This window comes from Halichoerus grypus, chromosome 9 (genome assembly GCF_964656455.1).
Source record: "Halichoerus grypus chromosome 9, mHalGry1.hap1.1, whole genome shotgun sequence".
In the NCBI taxonomy this organism is placed as follows: domain Eukaryota; kingdom Metazoa; phylum Chordata; class Mammalia; order Carnivora; family Phocidae; genus Halichoerus; species Halichoerus grypus.
The window spans coordinates 35,276,030-35,304,022 of NC_135720.1; the positions used below are offsets into that span (position 1 = coordinate 35,276,030).

General features: G+C 36.8%; 1 protein-coding gene across 10 annotated transcripts in view; it reads left to right on the forward strand.

The window, feature by feature from the left end:
• PTPRK (protein tyrosine phosphatase receptor type K) overlaps window positions 1-27,993 on the forward strand; it is a 550,719-nt gene that overhangs the window by 430,588 nt on the left and 92,138 nt on the right. For all 10 annotated transcript variants that reach the window (XM_078054760.1, XM_078054756.1, XM_036105511.2 and 7 more), the window contains exons 8-12: window positions 3,105-3,407; window positions 8,857-8,966; window positions 10,032-10,233; window positions 14,310-14,415; window positions 25,068-25,341. In XM_078054760.1, the coding sequence (XP_077910886.1) occupies window positions 3,105-3,407; window positions 8,857-8,966; window positions 10,032-10,233; window positions 14,310-14,415; window positions 25,068-25,341 (995 nt within the window). The remainder of the gene's footprint in view (window positions 1-3,104; window positions 3,408-8,856; window positions 8,967-10,031; window positions 10,234-14,309; window positions 14,416-25,067; window positions 25,342-27,993) is intronic.

Genomic DNA, 27,993 nt, shown 5'->3' on the forward strand with positions numbered 1-27,993 from the left:
TTTTTTTTTTTTGCTATTGAGTTGTATAAGTTCTTTATGTATTTTCGTTATTAGCCCCTTATCAGATATATGAGGTGTAAATATTTTCTCCCATTGAGTAGGTTGCCTTTTCATCTTGTTGATGATTTCCTTTGCTGTGTAGAAGTGTTTTATTTAGTATGATGCAGTCCCACTTACCTGTTTTTTGCTTTTCTTGCTTTCACTTTTTTGTGTCAGATTCAAAAATTCATCCCTAAGACCTGTGTCAAGAGGTTTACTGCCTATGTTTTCTTCTAGGAGTTTTATGGTTTCAAGCCTTACATTGAAGTCTAATCTATTTTGAGTTAATTTTTGTATAAGGTACAAAATAGTGGTCTAATTTCATTCTTTTTGTGTGGCTGTCCAGCTTTCCCAACACCTTTTATTAAAGAGACTGTTCTCGGGGCACCTGGGTGGCTCAGTCATTAAGCATCTGCCTTTGGCTCAGGTCATGATTCCGGGGTCCTGGGATCGAGCCCCGCACTGGGTTCCCTGCTCAGCGGGAAGCCTGCTTCTCCCTCTCCCTCTCCCCCTGCTTATGTTCCCTCTCTTGCTGTATCTCTGTCAAATAAATAAATAAAATCTTAAAAAAAAAAAAAAAGAGAGTGTTCTCTCCCCATTGTATATTCCTGGCTCCTTTGCTGTAAATAATTCTCTCTATCCTGTACCACTGATCTATGTGTCTGTTTTTGTGTCAATACAATACTGTTTTAATTACTGTAATTTTGTAATGTAATTTAAAATCAGGGAGCATGATGCCTCTAGCCTTGTTCTTCATTCTTAAGATTGCTTTGACTTTTCAGGGTCTTTAATGGTTCCATACAAATATTAGGATGGTTTGTCCTATTTCTTTCAAAAATGCCACTGGAATTTTTCTAAAGATTTATTTATTTATTTTAGAGAGAAAGAGCATGGAAGAGAGAGAGAGACGGGAAGGGTCAGAGGGAGGGGGAGAGACAGAATCTCAAGCAGATGAGGAGATCGATCTCATGACCCTGAGATCATTACCTGAATCGGACACTTAACCAACTGAGCCACCCAGGCATCCCGCCATTGGAATTTTGATAGGTATCACACTGAATCTGTAGATTGCTTTGGGTAGTATGGACATTTTAACAATATTGATTATTCCAATTCATGAGCACAGAATATCTTTCCATTTATTTGTGTCTTCTTCAATTTTTTATGGTTTTATTATGGTTTTAAAATTGTATTAGAATGCAGGGTAAGTGCAAATTGAATAGTAGGATTAATGAAAAGATGAATGAAAGAGAGTGATCACTTGGAAATAGAGAAATTTATAAAGGGGGGAATTTCAGGTGCAAAATAAGAGGTTTCTCAAGTATATAAATACTAGATCTAAAAAAAAAATTTAAACAGAGGAGTAAATATTTATTGGTGTCTCATCATTTCATGGGAGATATTCATATACTCCCAAGTATTTTAGGGAGAAATCTTACTTTCTTATTCTGGATACTTTTGTCACAAAGCATGGGCTAACCTGAACATGACCTGTAACTTCTATCAGGTTGTTACCATTAGGCACTAAAATCACAGTTTATCTGAGAATTTTAGGATGATGCTACCTACAACTGCCCGGCCATCTTAGTGGTCAGGGGTGCCAAAGAATGTGTTTTCACTGAACTGTAGACTAAACTGTAAGTGCAGTCAGCTCGCTCCTGTGCCTGGTGGGGAATTGTGAGCATAGAGCTAGACATACAAAAGAGTTTTTTTAATGATTAGAAAGCCACATCTTTCTTCCAACCTATTTACAATGCTTAATGTAAAACACATAAAACAAAAGTGATAAAATAAGGAGACTAGATACTGTATGTGATCAGAAGACTGGCACACAGCATTTAAAACCTAAGCATTGGATTCTACCATGGATTAATTTGCATGTATATGTATGTATTTTTGTAGTTTTGAGGTTTTAAATGGCCACCAGCGTGTATTTCAGATGGCACACATAATACATTGAACTGGAATCCCAATTTGGGCTTGCCATCTGTGTACCATGTTGATTATTTTTACAGAACTGAGATTTTAATCTCAAAAATGAAAATTTATAAAAACACCCAAATTGGGCTTTTTGTATCATTTATTTTCCTTCTTTTTTGTCTACTGACTCCCATTTAGCAAGAGCATTGACTATTCTTAGTGAGTTAAGGGAGGTACCAGCATGGCTTTGACCTTGGCCTTGATTTTAATCTCTTTGTCCAGTCAGTGTATGAAAGCTTAGCTGTATTTTGGTTTGTTTACTGTGTAGACTTTGCCATGGCCATGACTTTCATAGAGTAATTATTTTGATTAAGTTAGACGATTAAAGTTAGTCTTGCATGAGGAAAGAATACACTTGGGAAGCGGTGATAGATGGACTCCAGTCTTCGGAGTGTTTAGTTCTGCCAGCATTTTCCAGTTGAATGGAAATTCACCTCCCAGTTTGGTTTGGGTGACAGGACTGTCAGACCTGAGCATTTCCTAGGAAAAGATAGAAAGAGATCAAGAAGGATTGATGACAATGTGAATATCCACATGTGTTCTTGCACTTTTTCTCAGATATTTTTCTGCTTTGATGAACAACATCATTACTGAAATAATAAATGTTAATTAATATCTGCATCACTTTTTGGTAAATGGTAGTTTAGTATTACAATTAGACTAATTAGTATACACCATAGCTGGTGACATGACAAATCATAGAGCAGAACGTGTTGACTCTTATCCATTATGATATATTAGCTAATTCACTTGCTCAGTAACGACAAGAGAAAAGAGAGACGGGGAATTGGGCAGTAACAACAACAATTATAAAGGCATTATGGCCACATTTTCAGGGTTTTGTCTTTCTGCCATGTTCCTGAGTACCGTGGATTGTTAACATTTTCCATTTCTTTTCCCATTGGGAAATCATAGCCCCTGACCGAAACCTTCAGGAATAAGATCATGAGTAAATAAAGAAAATGAGAATAAAAGATGACTTCCACATTTTCCTAGGTTTACACATGCTATGTCATGCTCAGTGTTTGATTTTACCAAGATTATTCATTGTAAAGTTGACGGCTGTCTGCATCTTTATTTTTCAGAACCTATGAGAACCCCAAAGACATTAAAGATTGCTGAGATACAGGCAAGACGCATTGCTGTGGACTGGGAATCCCTGGGTTATAACATTACTCGTTGCCACACTTTTAATGTCACTATCTGCTACCATTACTTCCGTGGTCACAATGAGAGCAAGGCAGACTGTTTGGACATGGACCCCAAAGCCCCTCAGCATGTTGTGAACCATCTGCCACCTTATACAAATGTCAGCCTCAAGATGATCCTAACCAATCCAGAAGGCAGGAAGGAGAGTGAAGAAACGATTATTCAAACTGATGAAGATGGTATGTTCATACTTTGTTATTTTAAAAAGGGTGAATTATATAACAAGATTATGTCATTGCTTATAATTTTCTCTAGAGTCACCAAAATTGAATTGGATTCTGATATCTGCTAAATACTCTTAACGAGGTTAACTTTGAAAGGAGTTTGCCTTTAACTAAAAAGCTTAATATTCTTCAGAGTAGCATCAAATACTAGATGAAATGTACCTCTCCTCTTTTCTGTTTTTATATGTTAGAGAAGTAACAACTACACTAAAGTTTAAATAAAGTTGTTCCTATCAAATGTGCAAAAATCATTTTCACTCTTCATGGCATTACATCATTTACCTATTGGTGAAATGCACTTGTTTAAAATTTAGTTCTTCACATTTTACAAACCAATAATAGCAGCTTTCATTTTCCTTAGCATTTGAAAACAGCACCGTTTGCCTATTCCACTCATTTTCAGATGGTTTCATGTAAGTTTAAATATAAAAGAAGGTTGAAGTTCAAATCTTTAAGTCTCAATAAAGGCCCTTATCAGATATCAGCAAGCTGTCATCTTTTATCCATTTTATTACCACCCAAGGAATTTAACTATATAATGTCCAATATCTATGTGTGTCACTTCCAAATTATTAAGTAATAGGAACAAACATTTATATTATATTATAATTTGCCCACACCTGCTATAACACTATAGTTTGTCATTAATGGGAATGAGTACATTTCTTGATTCAACAGAAATGTGCCCTATACCCAAAAAAATGTACAAATGATGATACTCTGATAATAACAATAATGTATTATTTCAATGTAAGACATTTCATTTTCAAAATTTACCGTTACGATTGGAAGCATGTAGGGAAAAAACATGGCCTATTTAGTGAATGGAGGCAAAGCTGAACCTGGGAGTCAGGAATCCTAAGTTTTTAGTCCTGGCACTAATACCTCTGTCACCTTACCCAATCTGTTTACTCCTCTAGATTTCCATTTCTCATCTCTATATGAAAAGTTTAAATAAGATGATCTCATCCCCTTCTAAATTTCTCCTTGAATAGCCTGTCAGTAGGGCCACATTTTTGTTTGGATTTTAGAAAATAGGATGTATTTCATACCCAAGTGTTTCCAGTTTCCCTCAAGTTCTGAACTTTAGGCACGGATGTACATCTTGATGACTATCAAGTATGAGATTTCCTTAAGATAAGCCAATATACCACAGTTTCTAGAAGTTTCTCTGTATCACTTCAAACACTCTTACTCTGAAAAGTAGAAATGACCCATGTTGGTTCTATTATTTTTGTTGTCATAAAGGAGAGTGAGAGCTTTTCAACCTCATTCAGCTCAGATTTTGAAGGAAACAATATTGTCCTAAATTATGCATGGAGTTATTCTCATATTCCTAAAATTTTCGAAGAATAAACCTAAGACTTATTTATGATAAATGTACTTTGTCATGTTTAACGTAACCAAACATGATTACCTCAACTATCATGTTTGAATTTATACCTAATCTAAGCCTTAATAATATTTCAACCAAACTTGCTCTCATACATAAACACACACTCATATCCCCCCCACACACACAGAACACACCCCAACACATGATTATATAAGAAAGAATAATTAGCATAGTTGTTTCATAGATGGATGATAGAAATGGAAAGTCTAAGCAGATTCAAAAGCTCTGAAAAATCTCTATCTCATTTCATAAAGTGGGATAAATATTAAAATGTCTGTATTACTCTAGACATTTTGTAAGCCATGTTTTTAGTAATAAGAATGTACTCACACACTTTATTGCCTACCCTTAAAATTTTTAAAACTTGATTTCTTAACTGGTCATTTTAGATTCAGTTACATTTGTGCTTTTTCTGCCAATCACTCTCTATTAATATAATTCATTTTGGTGGTATACTTTGGTATGGCTTTTAGTTTGCCTTTCTTTCCCATAAACTAAAGAATACAGTCAGGCTCATATAACTTTTTCATATTTCATTAAATTTTTAAATGTATTTTTGGGTGTACAGACAAGTAGATTAATAATCAGGAAGTGAATTGCTATGGAATCTTAAATTATGTCCTAAATTCATCAACTTCCTGACTGTGCTATTTTATATAGAAACAGTTTTATAAGCATAAGATGAAATTAACTCTATATAGTATATAATTACAATATTGTTTCTTATTCTAGTTTTATTTTAAGGTATGTTTTGAAGAACATTTTTACTAGCTGTAATGATAATTGAGTTGCATATTATTATTTCATAGCATAGTCAAAAAGTAATTCTTTCTACTGTGAGAATTTTTTTTCTTCTCCTTTGTCTTATGTATAAAACTAAATGACTGCAGTAAAAACTTTGTATATTTTCAAGTAACTCAGTCTTCAGATCTGCTCACATGAGCTCCAGTTTCTACATAGAATACTTGATATGACTCAATGTTCCTGAGAGGGGGGACAGAATATCTAAATCATAATCTATTGTTGCAAAGATCAATGGGTTATGATGATCTAATTAAGTCAGTCTTACTAAATTATTGCTGCCCTATATACGTAGAAAAAGAATAAATTATCAACCATCTAATAAAAGAATATAATTTCATGAAAAGAATTCTAGGGACATCCATAAATCATGAGAGCAAAGCTAAAATGATTTCCCACCAGAACCCTAAGGTAGAATTTATATTTAATTTATTGCATACATTTTTTAATGCATGGGTAGAATTTTTTGCATGAGATTTTGTTTTCATTTTTTATCCTAGCATTTACAAAAATCAATATTATGAAGTGAACTCAGCAGAAAACCCTGGTTTGGGGACATTTTTTGCTAATACAGAGCTATTTTTAAATGTACATTTATTATATTTTAAAGTCTGTAGTACTTATTTAATATAATCCTGCCCCACCCACATTTCATTTTTCCTCTCTTTCCATTTTGAGAGTTATATTTTAAAGGACTTTCTTTAAAAAAAAAAATAGCTGAAACAGCTCTCAAATAAATCACAAGCAGGGGAATGAAAGTCAGCATTCTGTCTCCATTAAAAGTTGTTGATGTGGAAATGTGAGGTGACATTCCCTGCCATATGAAGACAGCCGTGATGATGGTCTTAGTAACTTCATGTTGTATTTACACAAATCAAAAGTACATATAGACATTCTACATAGACATTGTCTTCCTTCAGAGGTGGAGAGTTATTAAATATAACTTACCTATGCCCACTCCCTGCCCCACCTGTTTATGTGTGTGTTTTGTCATTCACCTAAGTGTAGTTCTTTTTCTTGTCTGCTATACTAGTCCCAGTTCAAGATCAGTAGCGTGGTACTCTCTTGGCCATAATTTTTCCACAAACTTTTCCCTCTTACAAATATGACCTGTAGGTACTTTAAGTGAATTTTATTGACAAAGTAGAATATGTGTAAGAAGAGCAGAGAGGGGCGCCTGGGTGGTTCACTTGGTTAAGTGTCCTACTCATGGTCTCAGCTCAGGTCTTGATCTCAGGGTCGTGAGTTCAGGGTCGTGAGTTCAGGCCCCATGGGCTCCATGCTGGGTATGGAACCCACTTAAAAAAAAGAAGAAGAAGAAGAAGAGCAGAGAAATACACAAATTCTAGGAAGGATGCTTTAATTCTGTCCCTCTTCCAATGCGGAATTATGCAGACATTTTTAACTATCTTTATTTGTAAACAATTTGAAATACATCGCACCATTTTATATATTTGTTGACCAAAGTGTGGTTAGTGAACACAGGTAGCAATTATAATACCATGAAATAAACATTTTCTCACTAATTGGGGTCTTGCCTCCTCCTACCTCCAGCAGTCACCATCTCTGAAAGTACGGAAAGGTAAAGAAATACTTTTCCTTAATTACAATCAGAAGCTTGTTTTCACTCTACTCAAATGACGTAACACCTATCACCCTTGTTAGTTAACAAACTAACGCCCATGGCAGCCTCCGTAAGTGCCCCAGAGTACACACAGGGGCCGTGATGGCCCTCTGCCTTGATCGACTGTGTAGTCTGTGCCAGTACAGTGGACCTGGGACTTGCCAGGGAATGGATGCCTTTGCTTAAGTTCCCCTGAGCCCTCAGCTGACAGATGCATGTACATATATTCTGAAGTTGAGTGCTGGCATCTTTTCTGTTTATGGGTTTCTTTCCTTTATGGTTTTTTTCTTTATGAATTTATTATTAATGTGCCAAGTTATATTGGCTGTCCCAGAGGTCATAACATCGTTCATCGTCTCCTTGTAGTCTGAAATAAATCTTCCTATTTTGACGTATCATTCAGAATTTCTTGATGCTGCTAGCTACGATGCAGTGCATTTCCTTTGATCCAGTGATTTTTAATTTACTTCAATCCTCACAAAATTGCTATATACTCTGCAACTACATTTCTAGATAATGCCATGTGTGAAGTTCACTGAAACGTTAGATTAAGGAAAAATATTAATTAAAAACCATACTTGCCCAGTATTGGGTCAATATTTCAAAAGAAAACACATTTTTTAAGCAAAGTAGGATGTGTAGGATTTATATTTAAGCATTATCAGAACAAGAAACTGGATATTTCTGTGAATAAATAGCAACTATGTGTTTAGATAAAGTACATAAAAGCAAAGAGCAAAAGTATCTGATGTTTTATATTTTGTCAATAGAAACTGACACATTGTTCATTGCTGCCACTGGGTATTGTCAGTTATATGACATTTGCAAATAAGGACTGGTATGAAGGTTCCTCAACTCTTGTCATACCTGGGGACACTTCAGAACCGGTTATGCTGATTGTTGAGTTCTAAACAACTCTGATATTATAAAATGGTTTGATGCTTAGCTTTGCAAGAGGGAATTTCATTTAAAAGACTGAAGCAATGATATTTGAACCTATTCATCTTGAAGTTTTTTAAAAAATTGTAATAATCAGTGCTGTGTTTTTTTAAATTATAGAAATTTAATAAGGATAGCAGTTAAGAGTCAGATTGACTCTTAATGGGCATTTCAATTCAGTATTCTATGATTTGGCTTTTGAGTCTGGGGAGTGTTAATTATTATTATAATTCATTATTTAATGAAATTTGTTTATGGAGATACTTTAGGGGCTTATCATAATCTTCAGAATATCTTTCAGGGAAATATAGCGGTGTTCTTGAAACAAATTACAAATGAGATCTTCATGTTATTAGAGGTATACAACAGAGAAAACTAGACTACACAATTATTCAACTCTCTAAGGTGATAGACTATTCTTTTGAATAAAAATAACTTTGGAGTTGTACATTTTCTGCATTAGAAGCTTATAGATTACTCTAAATTCCCATTTGTTAAAAATCAGAAAACTGGTCACATAGCTTATTTTCTTTTTAAGGACACAATTTTTTTTTATTTTTAATTTGGCTTATATAACTTACAGTAATTACTTTTTCTGTTTCTGATGTAAGGATCTTTATAACCAAAAATGTATATATTTCTAGTGCCTGGCCCTGTACCAGTCAATTCTCTTCAAGGAACATCCTTTGAAAATAAGATCTTCTTGAACTGGAAAGAACCTTTGGATCCAAATGGAGTCATCACTCAATATGAGGTACTGGGAGAATAAGGAAGTTAATTGAAATGTGGGTTGAAGGGAGAGTAAAAGGAAAAAGTTGGAGAGAAATAATGGAAAATAAGTAAGTGAGGATTAGGGGATCAAATCATTTTTAGTACACCTGTTTTTACTTTACAAATTCCTTGATCCCAAAATTGAGTTTCAAAACAAATATTGGATGGCACCTAGAAGTTTCTAATTCTTAAAGTAAATGTGTTTTTGTTGTTGTTTTAGAGAAGCAGGATGGGCCTTTTCAAACAGACTTACTGATGGTTGTAAAGAATGAATTTTTATAAAATTAAGATACATTGTAATTAGGGGAGGCCATTGAATGTCAGTTGTTTCAGAATAAAGGATTACTCCCAAGACTCAAAATATATTATAAACTTGACTATTCCAGAGATTCATCTCAATTTTGTTATAAATCATTATCTTATTTTTAAAGAGGAGAAGCTAAAAAGAAGAAAAGATCATTATAATTGCACAAATGTGTAGTTCTCTTCCTGCATAGTCAGTGTTGATTAGAGCATAAAATGTTTACATTTCTAGCGGCTACAGAGTGCATCATGGGAATGAGGATCATTAGGGCAGTGTCATAAATTGTGACCCTGTCAGCACACTCGAGTGCTGTTTACATGAAATCTGTTATGTGATTCGGACAAAGTATGGGATGATGTTACTTACAACAAACATTTGATGAACACTTCCTGTGTTTCATATACATTAAAATATATAACCATAAGATTGTGTATGTATGTGTACCTGTATTTAAGTAAATTAGTTTATCTTTTGATGGAAGAAAGTAGATGCACATTGGTACGGTCAGATATTTACCTCTACGTATATCTATGGCCGGCTGGCCGGCTGGCTGGATGGCTGGATGGATAGACAGACATTAGATATAGAATGACTGGGAATTAACCATATCCAAGTGAGAAGGAAAAGAAGTTTAAGAAAAATGTGATTCACTCCACAGAGGTACCCTTGAATACTATCTTATGTAAAAGAGCCTTATTTAGATTATATCATGATATGTAATAGCAAATATATTTCTTAAAACAGGTCAGCTACAGCAGCATAAGATCCTTTGATCCTGCAGTTCTAGTCGCTGGACCTCCCCAGACTGTGTCAAATTTATGGAACAGCACACATCATGTTTTTATGCATCTTCATCCCGGAACCACCTACCAGTTTTTCATCAGAGCCAGCACAGTGAAAGGCTTTGGGCCAGCGACGGCCATCAATGTGACCACCAATATCTCAGGTACGCAAAGGAATAAAACGCAAGCAGGATGGGTTTGTAATAGCATGTCCTAGAGAATCCTATATGCACTCAGGGTAGTCGTCTCACTTACATAGCTAGCTATTCCCGATTGAAGGTTCGTTAAAGAATTCTGTGAATACTACTCCTGACACCAGCATTACATTTTATGTTCACTGGCTAGAATTTAAATAAAAACTTGAAGCAAAGAATTATGTGGATACAGATTGTAATTGGTTATATGTCCAAAACCAAAAACATCTCAGTCACTTTTAATTGACAGTGGTCCTTTTAAAAATGTCATTTTATCTTAATTAGAAGTATTTGAAAGTTCATTATGAATGCTAATAGACGTCACCTTTGAGGAGTTGCTAATTACTGTGGTATCAGAGATCTGCTGTAAGTGGATTTTATCAAAGGAATGATGGCAGATCTTTGATCCACTGTTACAGTGCCACATGCCTTGTCTCTCTTTTCCACTTTCCCTGACATTCTGATATTTTTAAGCAAATTCATTCTCTTAGAAATCTCACATAAATTCATCTAAATTTCAGAATGGTAATGTACAGGAGAAGTTAAGTTGATAAACAAATACAGTTAAATTTCACATTATTTTATGCTCACAATTTCAGTTTGTAATTGACTAGATTATTTACAGATACGATTTCTTCTTCGGTCAAGTCATCAGTTAAACCTGATTAAATTTGGCCAGTAATTAGCATTGTCATATGCCCTAATTCTACTCTAGCTTATGTAATGTTTTATCTTAGTTATTTAAGATTACTGAAATAAATATATATTATAGATGTAACATTTCTGTTTGGAAACGTTTTGAATATAAAATCTTAAAAAATTACATCATGAAAAATATTACCTATTCCAATATGAGCTATTTGATTTATTCTAACAAAAAAGAATTTTAAAATATCATCCATTATGTTAGAAAATAGCAATGTATTAAAATTGCCAGTTCACTTCCTAATGGAACAATTCTAAATCACCCATTTAAAATATTTATTGAATCACTAGAAAATATGACCTGGTGATATCATTGTACAGTGAAACCTGTTTCCTGCCCTCCAGAATGAGCCATAGTGCTGTATTTGAATAAGATCCTTCAGTAGAGATAGTTACAAAATTACATGAACTTGTAAAACTTTGAACAAATGGGCATTGTCAAGAACCATATTTTATTGTGGTTTAGACATAGTGTTCTTTATTGAATAAAAAATTTATAATTAAAGACCAGAACACCCATCTAACATTTTCTTTGAATTATTTAACTGCAGTTTTACTTGAATCAACCTATATACGTGGGTACTTGATTTGAACTTTAAAAACTTGATTGCAATCACTGTATCCTCAGAACATGTAGTAATCAAGCTAAGGCTAATAAAATTTATGGTTAGCGTGGTTCTCAGCATCACGTGAAATTTTAGGATAATTTATTGTTATTTATCCCTTGAGTACAGAAATTATATCCCTCAGCATTTTAAAAACAATTTAAATAAAAGTGAAATCAAGTTATTGGAGGCATGATGCTTGGAGGCATGGTATGTGGGTGTGTTTTAATACACATATATATATATATAATCCACATGTATATACATATTGTACATATTTAATATCTGTTGATTCTACTTCCTAAATAACTCTTCAGATAGTTTATCTCTTTCTGATGTCACTGTTTCTTCCTTTCCTTCTGGACCATATTTTAAACAGATGATTGAAATATCTTTCTGAGCATTATCTTTGGCTTCAGACTTACCTTGCTTCGATGTATTTTTCTATCAATCTTTGTACAACATACATTTCTTTCCTAAAAAATTTTTTTAAAGATTTTATTTATTTATTTGACAGAGAGAGAGAGCACAAGCAGGTGGAGCGGCAGAGGGAGAGGGAGAAGCAGGCTCCCCGCTGAGCAGGGAGAGCCCGATGTGGGACTCGATCCCAGGACCCTGGGATCGTGACCTGAGCGGAAGGCAGTCACTTAACCAACTGAGCCACCCAGAAGCCCCCTAAATTTTTTCAAAATCTAATATATTGTATTTAGTAGGATAAAGCCCAAACATCCATGCATGATTAACATTTGTGCCCCTTAATTTTATAGTTCCTTCCATCTACCACTCCTACCCATGAACCCAAAGTTCCAGGCCTCGCAGACTGCTTGTAGCTGTCATAACACAGTCTCCTTTCACGTGATGATGTCTTCAAATATTCTGTTTCCCATCTCTTGCATTTTATTGGATGCTTTCTTGTCTTGATAAGTTTTACTGCCCTTTTAACATTCAGCTCAAGCATCGTCTAAACCCTGAAGTTGTCTCTGTTTCATTTTTCTAACTCCCAACCCTGAGTTAGACTAGTGGTTCTCCCAAGTGTGGTCCATAGACCAATAGCATCAACATCACCTGAAAACTTTCTAGAAATGCACATTACCAGGCTCCTCCCTGGACCTATTGAATTAGAAACTCAAGGGGAAAAGGGCAGCAATCTGGGTTTTAGGAAGCCTTCATGGGAGGGTATGTGCTATGGTGAGCACTGTGAATTGTGTAAGACTTGAATCACAGACCTGTACCTCTGAAACAAATAATACATTATATGTTTAAAAAAAAAAAGAAGAAGATAGCAGGAGGGGAAGAATGAAGGGGGGGAAATCGGAGGGGGAGACAAACCATGAGAAACTATGGACTCTGAGAAACAAACTGAGGGTTCTAGAGGGGAGGGGGCTGGGAGGATGGGTTAGCCTGGTGATGGGTATTAAAGAGGGCACGTTCTGCATGGAGCACTGAGTGTTATACACAAACAATGAATCATGGAACACTACATCAAAAACTAATGATGTAATGTATGGTGATTAACATAACATCCTAATAAAAAAAAAAAAAAAGGCCTTCATGGGCTTCTGATCTCACTAGTTTGAGAACCACTGTTTTAGCAAATGAACTGACTCCTCTTTAAGTCACCTAAAATTTGGCTATTATTTTTGTTGTTGTTGTTTAAGATTCTCACTCTTGGGGCACCTGGGTGGCTCGGTCCGTTGGGTGTCTGCCTTTGGCTTGGGTTGTGATTTCAGAGTCCTGGGATTGGGCTCCCTGCTTCTTCCTCTCCCTCTGCTCCTCCCGCTGCTCGTGCTCGCTCTCTCTCAAATAAATAAATCTTTAAAAAGAAAAAAAGATTCTTATTCTTGATAAAATGTCAATCTATACTTTTAATTCTATAAATGTCAGAGACCATGTTTTGTCTTTATATTCACAGCACTTACAAAATGTGACAGGTATATATTCAGTAAATACTCAATAAATGAATGAAATACTTTGAAATTTATATTAGATGCCATTTGTTTTCAGTTTCTCTGATACTGCACACATTTCACTGGTTATGTCCTCCCTAAAATAACCAAAAGCCATTTGAGGTTACTTTTTCACCCAGTTCAGGATTAGGGAGCCCTGTCCCCCACCCCAACCATTATCAAATATTTTGATATTTGATGAGTTTCTACTTTTCAAGAATCTGGCAACTAATGCACTAGTTCGTGCTAAATAAAAACTGCAGTTCCCATTCCCATTCACCACACTTCCTCGCTATGTTTCTGTGGCGGCCACGGTCCAGATACTAACACCGGGCCGTTCCACAACCTTTATATCGCACACAGCACCACCTCACCAGGCAGCCTCTGGCTCACTTCCTGCCCCCTCTGCCTCCGCATCTCCATGTGCACGTCCATAACCAGGACTCCCCAGAGTCAGTGCTGTTCTCCTGCCATCCCATCAATGCTTGGTTTCAAGGTCTCAGGAAACCAAAAGGCAAAGCACCTTCACAAAATGTTTGGCGTGTGTGTCCAAGTCGCCAGATGATAATTTAAATGTCAACAACAAACTGTGGCTTCATATCTTCTGCTGTGTTAGGTTCCCAGGGTTAACATTCAGGAATAGATGTTATTCTACAAACTGAGGTACATTTTAGAAAATTAAATATGAAATTGGTTTTCCCCCATTCCAGATCATTTATTCATCCTGAACTGTGATATAATTCTGTTAATTGACAGCAACTTTTTTCTTCTCTCATTAACCACTTACCAGCTCCAACTTTACCTGACTATGAAGGAGTGGATGCCTCTCTCAATGAAACAGCCACCACAATAACCGTATTGTTGAGACCAGCACAGGCCAAAGGGGCACCAATCAGGTAAGAGGGGGAAAATACGAGTAATAGGGCAAAATAGCAGTAGGAGAGATTGCTTAGCGGTCGATATAGTCGTTCATTTCTCATTTGACGATGACTTTCAGAAAGGTTTTATTTTTGTTTGGTTTTGGTTTTGGTTTTCATTTGGACAAAGCCTGCAGATAGACTTTTAAGAGTAAGATTTGAAGGGGTTTTTTTTTTTAAAGATTTTATTTATTTATTTGACAGAGAGAGACACAGCGAGAGAGGGAACACAAGCAGGGGGAGTGGGAGAGGGAGAAGCAGGCTTCCCGCAGAGCAGGGAGCCCGATGCAGGGCCCGATCCCAGGACCCTGGGATCATGACCTGAGCCGAAGGCAGACGCTTAATGACTGAGCCACCCAGGCGCCCCTTGAAGGGGGTTTTTGAGATATTCATGAACTGAACCACTCTCTGTACTCTTTGATTTAAGAGCATTGCTCTTTGATTTTTATTTTCTTCTAGTTCCATTTCATTCCACTTCCTCTGTCAATATCTATGGGATATGAGCTTTGAAGGTATTTGTCAGAAATAGAAGGGGAAAATAACTCCTATCCAATGCATTAAATCTGTTATAAATAATTTCATGTGAGTGCTTGAAAAATAGGAAGTTTTGAGGAAATAAAAAGAGATTAGTTATAATGAATGCAGCTTATTTGACCTTTTAATTCCTAAATTGTTGCTTCTCAGGAATTCCATAGTAAATATTAAAATTCAATTTGTGATTTCCTTTCTCTATCCGATATTAAAATCTCTCATATTACCCTCATCTTGCAGACTATGAGCCATGTTGTTTTCAAGAATTGGTTTGAATTATTCCAATGATTTTAATTCTTCATATTTGTAATTAGAAAAATGTCCAAAACTTAAGCAAGTTTCCACATGAAACTTGTAGATCTTGTGGATACTTTTATTTTTATACTTCCCTTAAGAAGGGGCACCTTGGTGGCTCAGTTATTAGACGTCTGCCTTCGGCTTGGGTTATGAGCCCTGCATCAGGCTCCCTGCTCAGCAGGAAGCCTGCTTCTCCCTCTCCCACTCCCCCTGCTTGTGTTCCCTCTCTCGCTGTGTCTCTCTCTGTCAAATAAATAAATAAAATCTTAAAAAAAAAAAAAAAGTAAGGCACAGAAATCACTACAGATATTTCATAACTGATTCATCTCAAGTTGTTTACACAAGTTCATTAAGAAAATAAAATTAATCTTTGTTCTGTGTATAAAATAAATACATTCAACCATCTGAGCACATATGAACCATTCAAACAGTCCTATATCATAGGAAAGGAAGATTTTTTAAATTTAAAAAAATTATAATAAAAAAATTAATAAAAGAACCTGAGCCCATAAAGAAAACTCCTTTCTGTTCTGTCTGACTAAAAATCTCGGGAAAACCATGCTGGAGAACGAGAGAGATGACTGAATACCCTTGTAATACAAACACTTATGAAGCACGGGCTCCTTGAAAATGGAAAGTATGTATATCGTGCTATTCATGAATCAGTGATCTGTGAGTGAGTCTGATTGCTGATCCAGAGGAGAAAGAAAAAATGCCTGCATTCAACATCTTTTTCTGTTGACAAGTAATCAGGGTCATTCACATGTTCCTACGTGTGATAAAATTTACTTTCTAGGTTTTACTTTCTAGGTGCTTAGTTCTGCTACTGCTGTTTAAATGAGCTACCGGGTACTTACATTTATCTGGTAAGAGTTAGATATTTGAGTGAATTCAACTTTACTTAATGTAAGTTGCACACACGGTGTATAATTATTATTGTACCCTCATGCTACATAATGTAACTTTCACTAGCTCTTTGTTCGTTTAATCATTTTACGACACAGACATTAACTGACTATGTATTATGTGCCTGGCACTGTGCTAAACTTTGTTTGTAAATCAAAGACAAAATGATCACAACAGAACACACAGCCTGTGCCCAGATTTGTCACGGACGATCAAAGGAGTGTCTTTTGCTCATAACTGGTGTTGAGGAACTTTGTTGAATAAGTGAGTATGTTATCAATGACATGTTTTGAAATCAAAAGTCTTTCTTTTACCTCATTTACATTTACTTATTACAAAATTTCTAATGTCCAAAAATTCATAGAGTCTGAACTAGTGGTTATGCAAAAATCATCCTTAATAATCCTATATCCTCTTTCTCTGACACAGAAATGTACTTCTTTATATTTGTTGGGAAGACATTTCACCTTCTCTGGAATTGATTCCAGTGGCTGAGAACTCCAAATTTTACATCATAGGAGATTAGTGCTCAAAAATTAATTTACAGGGGCGCCTGGGTGGCTCAGCCAGTTAAGCATCTGCCTTTGGCTCAGGTCATGACCCTGGGGTCCTGGGATCGAGTTCCGTATTGGGGTCCCTACGCAGTGGGGAGTCTGTTTCTCCCTCTGCCTTCCCCCACTAGTGCTCCCTCCCTCTCTCTCCCTCTCTCTCTCAAATAAATAAAAATCTTTAAAAAATAAAATGAAAAAAATTAATTTACAACCGAGAATACTATAAGAAGAAATAATTAAATAATATATAAACAACTATTTTAAAAGAATGTTATTAACAGGAAAAAAAAAATCTGCTTTCCAACTAATATTCTAATCCCGTTTTGTCCATCTTTATTTTTTTTACAATGACTTGCCCAGCTATCTGGGAATACCCATAGGTGGGGACAAGGTGGCAGGACCAGATTGGTCTTGTTGGGCAATTTGGCCTCAGATGAGCCCTGCTTCCTTTGCTTTTTGAATCTTCCCAGGAGATAGTCCTGTCTTCTTTCCTCTGACCACATTCCTACCTTTGATATTGCTACCAGTAATTGGAGCCTTATCTTAAGGCTTATCTTGTCCAGTGCTCTAATTTCTTTGAAGATGAAGACCCAAATTGATGTAATCAATTTTCATAGCACTGTATTTATGTCCAATACTTCAAATCTTTGATTGGCTGCCCATCACTTCTTCAGATTCTTGAAGCTATTTTACTTTTCAGCCAGATTCATATTTATGCCAGCCTATTAGAATCTCTTATCTGCTAATGCTTGTTGCCATTCCACTCGGTATGTGGCCCATCTTTTCCCCTCCCAATAAAAGCCAGACCTATTTACCACCTAGCTAAACCTCCTGAGATCTTACTTTACCATATTAGTAGCCTCTGCCAGACTGCACCTTACCATCCATTTGTCCCAAGTTCGGTGGAAATACCTAAGTCATTCTGCTCTGGTCTTCCTAATGTCAAACAAACTCCAATTCCTGAAGCCTCTATCATTGCACCTTGTTATAGAGAGTCTGTACGTTGAGTTCCATTTAGTGTTATCAAGAAAGCCAAAGTTACCAATGGTTTCTATAAATTTATTAATCCCAATGACATTCAATATGCACCAGCAGCTGAACTGGATACTTGGAATAGAAATCCACATAAGGCAATTTAATATGTGCCCTAAACTGGGAATGGCAGACTCATAAATCAATGAACGATAACAATGCAGTATGCAGAAGTGAAATGACACCAGTTAGAAAATGTGGTACTAGAGCTGAGTTTTGAAGGAGATGTAAGAATAAGCTCAGCCAAGGGTCACTTTGAAAAGAGGGGAGAGGTTGCTGAGAAGAGAAGACACAATGGTCCTCCCCAATAATTGCAAAGCGAATGATTGGGTATGTGGCCGTGTGGTGCATTCCAGAATTGCAAGTAGTTCAGATCATTGAGAGGGAAGGGTATGTGGGAGAAGAGAGGTTGGAGAAATAAGCAGGGGCCAGAGGGAGAGGCTGTTCAGTGCCAGTCCAAAAACTGAAGGTGGCCACAGAACGACTGTAAGCGGAAGCTATTATGAGCAATTTTATGTTCTTGGAAAGACCACTCTGATAGAAACATAGAGAATGAACTGGGAGTAACCCAGACTGAAAGCAGAATGGTCCCAACGAGAAGTGCTCTTGGGCCACATTCAGACAGAAGCAGTGGAAATGCACGTGGGGCTGTCACTCTTCCACAAGGCTTTACACAAGTCAGAGGGATAAAGCTTGATGAGAAGCTGAAGAGAATGGAGACTTTAGGGGAGAGATGATAGTAGTTTTTATTTTAGAAGGGGGAGCAAAGCAAAAAGTCATCTAAGAATTCAAGGTATTTTTTTGAGGTTATTAAGTAATGACAAATATTTTTATTTGTTGCGTTGGATTGCTGTCCCAAATCAAAAAGAAGGCATGCTCTCTTTGGAATGAGTTCTTTTGTATATTAGAAATTATAATATATGTTACAAATTTTTTGCAGTTCATTCTAAGGTATCATGATGTACACAGAGCAAATAATGTACACACCACTAAAAAATCCTGTTCTAAATAATACAGCACTCAGTATCACCAACCACTTTGTTCTTCCGTTCTCCTTTAAGACTGGTCCTAAAGTGTCTACCCGCTAATGTAAACATGTGCAGTGCAATTCTGGCAAGTGTGGTCTTTTTGACAAAATTAATTTTTGAATATATAATTATTCTAAAGGCTGAACGTTGCTGTCTGACTTACCTAGACCTTTGACTCTCCTTACCGACTTTTTAAGATCTATCCCTAAAACTGGCGTCACTTGACAATCATTAGTATGATTCAGAACGAATATTACCCACATTTGGAACCAATTCCCTAAAATGCATAACTATTTTCGCTTTTATAAAAAACATTTTCCATTTTTCATAGATGGATTCAAAGTCCAGCCTGAGCAGATATAATTACAAATTATAGTGCGTAGAATGTCCCACTTATTAAAAGATTGACCTGATGGAACATAGCAGCTGCATATTGCAAAAACACAAGGAAGAGTCCCTCAGTGGTGAACTCACTTTACTATAAGATGGAACAAATGAATGTGTATTTAACTGCAGCATTTTCCAAATATAAGCTCTATCTATTTTAAGCTGCCAGGAAGCTACCTATTCTAGGGTAACTAAATGTTTATTTTGTAGGTAAAACCTAATTTTTCATTTTAAAACATTAACTACCATGTATTCTTAGTTAGGTAATTAGGAGATGTGAAAAGCAGTCAGAATCACCATTTCCTTGCAGCCACTCTGGAAAACGGTATGGAGTTTTCTCAAAGAGTTAAAAATAGAACTACCCTACAATCCAGCAGTTGTGCTACTAGGTATTTACCCAAAGAATACAAAAATACTAATTCAAGGGGATACATGCACCTTGATGTTTATAGCAGCATTATCTACAATAGCCAAATTACAGAAATAGCCCAACTGTCCATTGACTAGTGAATGGATAAAGAAGATGCGGTATATATGTGTGTATACACACACACACACACACACACACACACACACACACGTATGCACACACCACATCTTTATCCATTCATCTGTCAGTGGACATCGGGCTCTTTCCATAGTTTGGCTATTGTGGACATTGCTGCTATAAACATTGGGGTGCACATGCCCCGTTGAATCACTATGTTTGTATCCTTTGTATAAATACCTAGTAATGCAATTGTCTCCAGCCCTTTAGATGACTACAGCCCCAGCTAATAACTTGATTTTGACCTTATGAGAAATCCTGAGCCAGAACCATCTGGCTAGGGGGCGCCTGGATGGCTCAGTCGCTAAGCGTCTGCCTTCGGCTCAGGTCATGATCCCAGGGTCCTGGGATCGAGCCCCACATCGGGCTCCCTGCTCCGTGGGAAGCCTGCTTCTCCCTCTCCCATTCCCCCTGCTTGTGGTCCCTCTCTCGCTGTGTCTCTCTCTGTCAAACAAATAAAATCTTTAAAAAAATAAAAATAAAAAGAACCATCTGGCTAAGCCATTCCCAAAGTTCTAACCCACAAAAACCATGCAGTATTAAATGTTTATTGTTTTGAGCCACAGTTCTAGGGTAATTTATTTTGCAGGAGGAGATAACTGATGGAAGCACCCACATAGCTGAAACCTTCTCTACAGGTCTCTCCTTAAAGGGCACTTTATCACATAGGTCTTTCTTGACCACTGCATATCAAATAGACATGTTCAATCCTATTATTCCTTATTTCCCTTATCCTGCTTTAGTTTTCTTTAGAGCACTTATCTTGACATATTGTGTAGTTTTTTTAAATTCATTTATTTGTATTTCCCACTAGAATGTAAACTTCATGAGAGCGGAGACTTTTACTATTGTGTTCATTACCCTGACCTCAGCACTTAAAATAGTACATGGCATATATAGACACTCAGTAGATATTTGACGAATGGATGAATGGGCACTAGAGTTAAAAATACGGTAGTCATTATCTTTAGCTATATACCAGATAATATATATAATGTAACATGTCAGTGATAAGCACAATAAGTGTTATAAGACAGTGGTTTAGGGCCTTTTTCAAGCCCGGAATTCCTGAGAGATACCTCAAATGGTTTTCCTCAACGAATCTGTGTCATTATAATTTGTGGGTGGATTGAGGACTAAATTGAAAAAGCATCCCACTTGACTCTAACTTCTACCCCAACTTCATCCCTGTTACCTACCTCCACCTTTAGAATTACCTCCATTGGCTTTAGAAGACAGAATAACACTAAGTGAACTAGTCAGAGAGGTTTTGTAGCAGAAGTAGAAAAACTAGAAACTCTTTGACAGGATGTTTGGTATGTTTAGTAACAATGGTCATTCAAACTTGAAATGGAGAACATACAGCAGGAGCTAGTGAGAGCAAGAGTGGAGGGATGAAGTAAGAGGTGTGGTAAGATCTTAACCCTAGTGCAAAAAGTATAGATTTTGACATGGGAGGGCTCCACATAGTTTTGACAAAGTGAAAAGTTAGAGAAGAGTAGTTAATACTCAAAGTGCTGGCTTAGGAAAGTATCAACAGTTTGAAAAAATGGTTCTCTTTTGCATTCTCCATGAACAGTTCATGGCATTTAGAGAATACTCAAAAAAGACTGAATAGATGGAGTGATGGGTGGATGGGTAGATGGATACATAGAAGTTTGGATGGATGGATGGGTGCCTGGAGTACATGAAGAAAAAAATGGGGGCAAGAAAACTAAACAAGTAATATGAATGTAAAGTTGTAAATACCCCCCTAATGATGAAAGCAGTGGGAATGAAAAGAAATGGTATATTGCAAGGGAGGTAGAACATGGTTAAAAATAGAACTTATTAAAGTTAATGCCAGGACTTTGAGCTTTGTTGATTCAGAAACTGATCCTTCCTCTTACAGAAATAAGGAGGTCCTGAGGGACATGGCTTGTGTGTTTAAGGAGTAAAGAGATGAAGCACAGGGAATATCATGGTCACCAAAACGATATTTAAGCCTTTACTCTGTAGGTCCTGAAAATGTTTGCATTAGGGCCATATGAGCAATGGTGGCTGTGAGATCTTGGGAAGTCTGTTCATAAGAAAAATAGCAAAACACGGGAGCTAGGAAATTTCTCCTCAAGCTTTAAGGAGACATTTTAGATACAAAATGAGAGTGTACAATTGTATAATTCATTATTTGCTATCACTAAGAAGTTGCACTACCTAAAATTAAGACCAGATTCTCAAAGGTTTTACTTACAGGTTAAAAAAAATAAAAAGCAACAACAACAACAAAAAACATAGTAGGCTGTTGTAGGTAATTTTGGTTTCAAGTTTCAACAATCTTAAGCATGAAACCAAACAGGCTGTCTACCATATGTATCATATAATCACTTTTTGAGCTAATGGCAAAATCCCCTTACGTATTTTTTTACAGTCTTGTAACTGAAGGAAAATTGTATGATGAGAAGTCATCATTTGGCCTCCCAAAAAACTAAAAATGACTACATCCCAATGGCTAATCAAATTAAAGTATAGTGAAGTGAAATCATTTTTAGTTTTTTAACATAAGGAAATTGTATTTTCAGCATCGAGTGAAGATTCATCATGCCAGCATATTGATTTTTACTTAATTATAGAAATATTTTAAAACTTTAAAGGGAATGGGGAAATATGAAATATGGGCAGAGTGAATACAACTATTGAGGCGGCTTTGGGATATTTTAAATTGCTAGAGTACTAAGCTCAAACAATATTTAGATCCAGCTAGAGTTAAGTACCATTCGGTAATTAGACAACCACAAGGGTGGAAAAGCACAGGCCTATTTCATGTAATCAGTCAAATCACTTCTAATTTGATTTCTCATTCCTTATTTTCTGTCCTTTAGTTAATTTGTATTGATAAACAAGAAAGTAGCAGGGAAAAAAACAGACTTTAAAAAAGTAGAAGTGTGTGGTTGGACAACAGCCTGCTCACACAGATTGATCAATGAAGGGAAGATAATTTCTTTAAAAAAATGAATTTTACAATTTTTAGTTTGGGGTTCCATCTCAAATTCAGTGAGATCTTTCCCCAAGACCAGATTGCACCTTTTCTTCTTTTAATCCTCCCCAGCATCGTCAGTTTGCTTTGCTCCTGATAGATGTGTAGAGACAAGCTATTTTGGACGAAGTTCCTTAATTTGTAATATACAACCTATGTCAATGTAAAAGAATTTGTTAAGACTATTTACTAGGTTTTTTGGATTTTTCTAGAGATATGAGTTCATGGATGAGGAATTTATTTTTTAAGGATTAGGTTAAATAATTAACAAGTATGAGTAATTATCATTATTGCCCACTAGGGCGAGAATATGATGTTAGACTTGCTTGGGGAATGTACCTGTGAACGCTTGTCTGCCTAAGAGTGTGTATCCTCGGGACATGCCTCTGTGTAACATACAAATATGGATTCTAAGTTGAAAATAAACAGAAAAAAAGATGTTTGCTTAACACAGCATATGTCAGCTGTGATTCCTTTTTCTCTACAAGAGCTATGCTTACGTATTTCCTGTATTTTATTTTATTTTTTTAAAGATTTATTTATTTATTTTTAGAGAGATAGAGAAAGAGGGAGAGAGCAAGCACGAGCAGGGGAAGGGCAGAGGGAGAGAATCTTTCAAGCAGACTCCCCGCCCAGCATGGAGCCTGATTGCGGGGCTCAGGCCCAACCGACTGAGCCACCCAGGCGCCCCTATTTCATTTTAAAATTGACAATCACCTGCTCCATGGACCCCTCAAAGAGCATGTATCCTGTCAGTAGCATTCCTAGGAGCTTAGGGACCCAACTTGGCAGAAGTACAGAGAATGATGGACTAGACATGATTTCAGATAACACAGGCTTCTGCCTTAGTTGCTTGCCCAAATCTAGATTTCTGACATTAATACAATTTCTGTCCTATATCTAAAGGAAAGGAGATAGATACCAAACTACCAAGTTCTTAGCAATATTTGAATGGAATATGGGAACTTGAAATGTTAGGAAGAAAAGAAAACCTTTATATAAAGCTTCTTTCTTTTAATCTATGAGGTCTTCTGTTTGTAGGTATAAGAGAGTTTATATTAAGTTAGAATTCTAAACCAGATTCTAAAGCAAAATAAAATTTTATTTTTAATTATCATAAATGCAAATTCAGTTTTTTCTCTCTGTCTCTCTTTTGGTATGTCCGTCTGTCTCTCTCCTCTCTCTGTCTCTCTCCCTCCTCTTTCTCTTTATAGAAGTTCATTAAAGAAAAGATTCTATTCCTGTTGGAGAGTCATTCAGTGACTGTTGTCCCTATATAGAATGAGCGTATTTGCCTAGAGACAGCCCTACATACAGCTTATTTCTATTCAATTTACATAAGCGACCACAATGCATTTTTTCTTGATTTTCAGGGATTTTTAAATTCATTAAATACATATAAAATATATGAAGAATGTCAACTTTCTCAGGTGTACATTACCTAAGAAAAGTTTACCTGAAGAATATACTACAAAGAAAGAATAATATTAATATACCAGTTTCAGCAATTGGTTAAAAAAAAAAAAAAGTTAGTGATTAGGCAGACTTTCATTTTAAAGTTGCGTTATTTTTTCTTTGATTTCCTCTGTAAAATAACAGCTATTGTAGAGAAGTTTTAAGACTTTTAAGAAAGGTATTAGAAGGTTTAGGTTCAAGCTTTAATAGGGCAAATGCCATCTGTTTCTACAATTTGTACCATTTTATTATTAACAGCACTAGAAGAAGGAAGCAGTCTATTTCAGTGGCGAGGACAGATTTCTGTCCATCTGTGCCCGCGTTGCCGCATGCCACTCGCGCTTTCTGTCTGCATAACTCCGAGCCGGTGTTGATGCCGTGGCAAGGTCAGGAGGTGGGGAAGCCTGTCAGCACATTCTGTCTCTACTGTGATGACAGCCCCACCCTGGTGCTTTGAGCCCCACCCTGAGGCACTCATTCTGTTGGGCCTCAGACCAGGGCCTTTTGTATTATCATCTCAAAGGAAAATGTTAACTTTAAACATTGAAAAATATCAGACAAAGAACTTAATACAGTACATGTCTCGCGTTATTGAGGTGGCTCATTTCTCAACATTAAAAAATGTGTAGAGTTCTGCGGTGATTTTTCTTACTTTTTTCCAGTTCCTTAGTACCTACGTTGAGTTGGGGGGAAGGAGAATCCACATGAAATTCTATTCTATTGCAAAATAGCTGGAAAAAAAGCATGCAGTGGGTTAAGACTGACTTTAAAGACTTTGAAATGTTGCATGTTAATATTAAATACCTCTTTTTTTTTTTTTTTTGAGAAATCTTAGTATGTAGAATCTCTAAATGTGTGCTTTTTTTTTTTCTTTTTCCAAAAAGTGCCTATCAGATTGTTGTGGAGGAGTTGCACCCACACCGAACCAAGAGAGAAGCTGGAGCAATGGAATGCTACCAGGTCCCTGTTACATACCAAAATGCCCTGAGCGGGGGTGCACCATACTACTTCGCTGCGGAACTGCCCCCAGGGAATCTTCCCGAACCTGCCCCATTCACAGTGGGTGACAATAGGACCTATCAGGGCTTTTGGAACCCTCCTTTGGCTCCACGAAAAGGATACAACATCTATTTCCAGGCAATGAGCAGTGTGGAGAAGGTGAGCTTCCTCCAAAATTTGCTTTTTCACTGCTCTGAGGAAGAACTGCAGTTGAATTTTATAAATACTCAGTAGCATTTGTCAGGGAAAAAAAAAGAAAGAAAGAAGGGGAAAGAAACACACCCGTGTGTAGGGGGCGTTGTTTCTGTTCTCTACAGTGTGCACAGTTTTGGGCGGACTGTCAGGCTGAGGCTCCAATCCCGTTCCATGGCACGGGATTCCTGTTTCATAGTAACTGCCTCTCCTCGAGCCTTCCTCGGGAAAGCCCACAGGAACAATTGTGAGCAAAATGGTTTGAAAAGGTGGGTGTGCTGCTGCTGGGACTCCAGCCCCAGTAAATACAGGCATTGTTCTGTCGTCTTTGCTCAGTGGTGGCACACTTCAGAAGATTAAATTTACTGCAGGGTAAACAGAATACGTGTTCCACAGCGGGCTAATAAACCCTTATAAACTCTTCAGAGGGTACAAGCCAGATAGTAAATAACAAGTAACAATCCTCTGATTACAAAGTAATAGGGTGCCTGTGGTATATCTGACAGATCCTAAACAGAAGGCTGCCCGGAGATGGCAGGATGCTGTGCCGTTAGAGAAGTCTGTTTTCCGTTTCCCCGCTTGCCCCTCCTTTTCCCATTTTGGACACAGTTGTTTTTGAACACTGCCGCTGATCCCAAATGAGTATTGAAGAGGAAGACACAACAGGAAGATAGAAACTACCAGTGGTTCCATATGGGGGGAAATAACCTGGCCTTTCATGGCTCATGCTGTTCTCTTTGAAAGATTTTCTTTCCTAAAACTTATTTAATATTTTTTTTCAGAGGGGGATAAGGAAAAAAAAAATTCAAGAATAGAAAACTCACAATTTAAAATCCAATAGAAGACTGGCATTTTTGTGTACTTGTAGCTATATAGGAAATTTCTGGGTTTGGGTAATTGAATCCCTGAGGTGGATTCCTGGGAGATGTTGTGAAATAGGTGATATCCAATTGCAACAGGCATATTATACCTTGGAATAGTTAAGTTGAAAGACATAATCCAGTTGGCTTTTCTGCAGGGGCCATGAGAACTTAGGGTATCGACTGGCTGCTTTCAAATGAAAGCTCTCTCTTTCGCTTACCTATATTCCTTTGCCAGTATATGGCAAAGGGAAATGCTACGGCATCTTCTAGGATGTGCTGCTCCAAAGTCACGGGCTGCCTATGGTTGAAAACATTATTCTTGTCTCCTCTCTAGTTTATTTCTATGTAAGTGGGAGTCTTTTGAGGCAAGTTGGCTGCCCGCTTCCCACATGCCCATCATTCCACATCCCTGGTACAACTGGGCTGCTCAAAAAAGAGAAGACCATGGAAGTTATTATTCCATTCTGGGTATAAAGTAGCATAGCGGTAGAAAACATAGTTCTGCCTTTGGGTATTCATCTTTAGAGATGTGAGCAATTCCAGATTAACTTTTGTTCCTGGGTCCGTGGTATAAGAGGAGTGTTAATGAATGTCTGTTACTTACAAAGGATTTTCTCTGGCACTGTTTGAAAGCCTTGATATGAACATTCTCTTCTAATTGTTGATATATCTACATGTGGTTTAATCAAAGTACAGAGTAACAACAATATATCTCACAGTTATCTTGGCAAGTAGTTTCAAAATGGATGTGGTTCCTATGAGCAGAGACTGGAAATCCTGGTGAAATTAACAGCAGTTGCTTTTAGGAAATCAGAATCCCTTTGGGCCTTTGTGGGAATGTGGAACAATCTCCTGGAGCAGACTGTAAAGGCCTCAAGTCACAATTAAGTAATAGAATGCAAAGTTTTATTTTTAACTACTAATTCCCCCTCAGTGCTTTGTTTTGTATAATTAAGAGGAAATGGTAAGCTCTTGGCTTTCAATATATGGAACTACTCAAGATGGAGTTACAAATACATCCTAAAAACAAATAGCTTTTGTTTTGTTTACTGGCTTTACCATCTTTTCCAACCTCCGGTATGTTCAAAGATACAAACTGAAGGAACTAAGTCCTGGAGGTGTGTGGTGTGGGCCTAGAAGTGCATTTCACCACATAGTGCCACACCACAACATTAAAAAGGAAGGAAGGAAGGAAGGAAAAAAGGAAAAGGAAAGGAAGAAGGAAGAAAGGGAGGGAGGGCGGGAGGGAGAGAGAGAAAGAAGAAAGAAAGGAAGGAAGGAAGGAAGGAAGGAAGGAAGAAAAGAAAGAAAAGAAAAGAAAAGAAAAGAAAGAAAAGAAAAAGAAAAAAGAACCTGAAATGATCTTTGTCCTTTCCCCTTTCAACTTATCCTTCCTCAATTCCATCTGTCTAGCAAGAGTAGGAAAATAGTCCCAATGAGAATCTTTAACCCCTAACAGCAAAGTTAAAAAAGAAAAAAAGAACAGATGAATCATACTACAGCTGTGATGCAACTTTTGGATGATCTCTCTCACTACTGTCATTTAGCTCGGTAGTCGTGCTGGGATCCAAGTGAGAGTATGGGATGTTCACTACTGTCATTTAGCTCGGTAGTCGTGCTGGGATCCAAGTGAGAGTACGGGATGTTCAGCTTTGGTCTGAGTCTACAGCTGTGTGGTGAGAATGAAGTTGGTGTCTGGGTCTGATTTGTATTAGCTTTGCAAATACATTTTTCTTTCTAATTGTTTAAAAAGTAT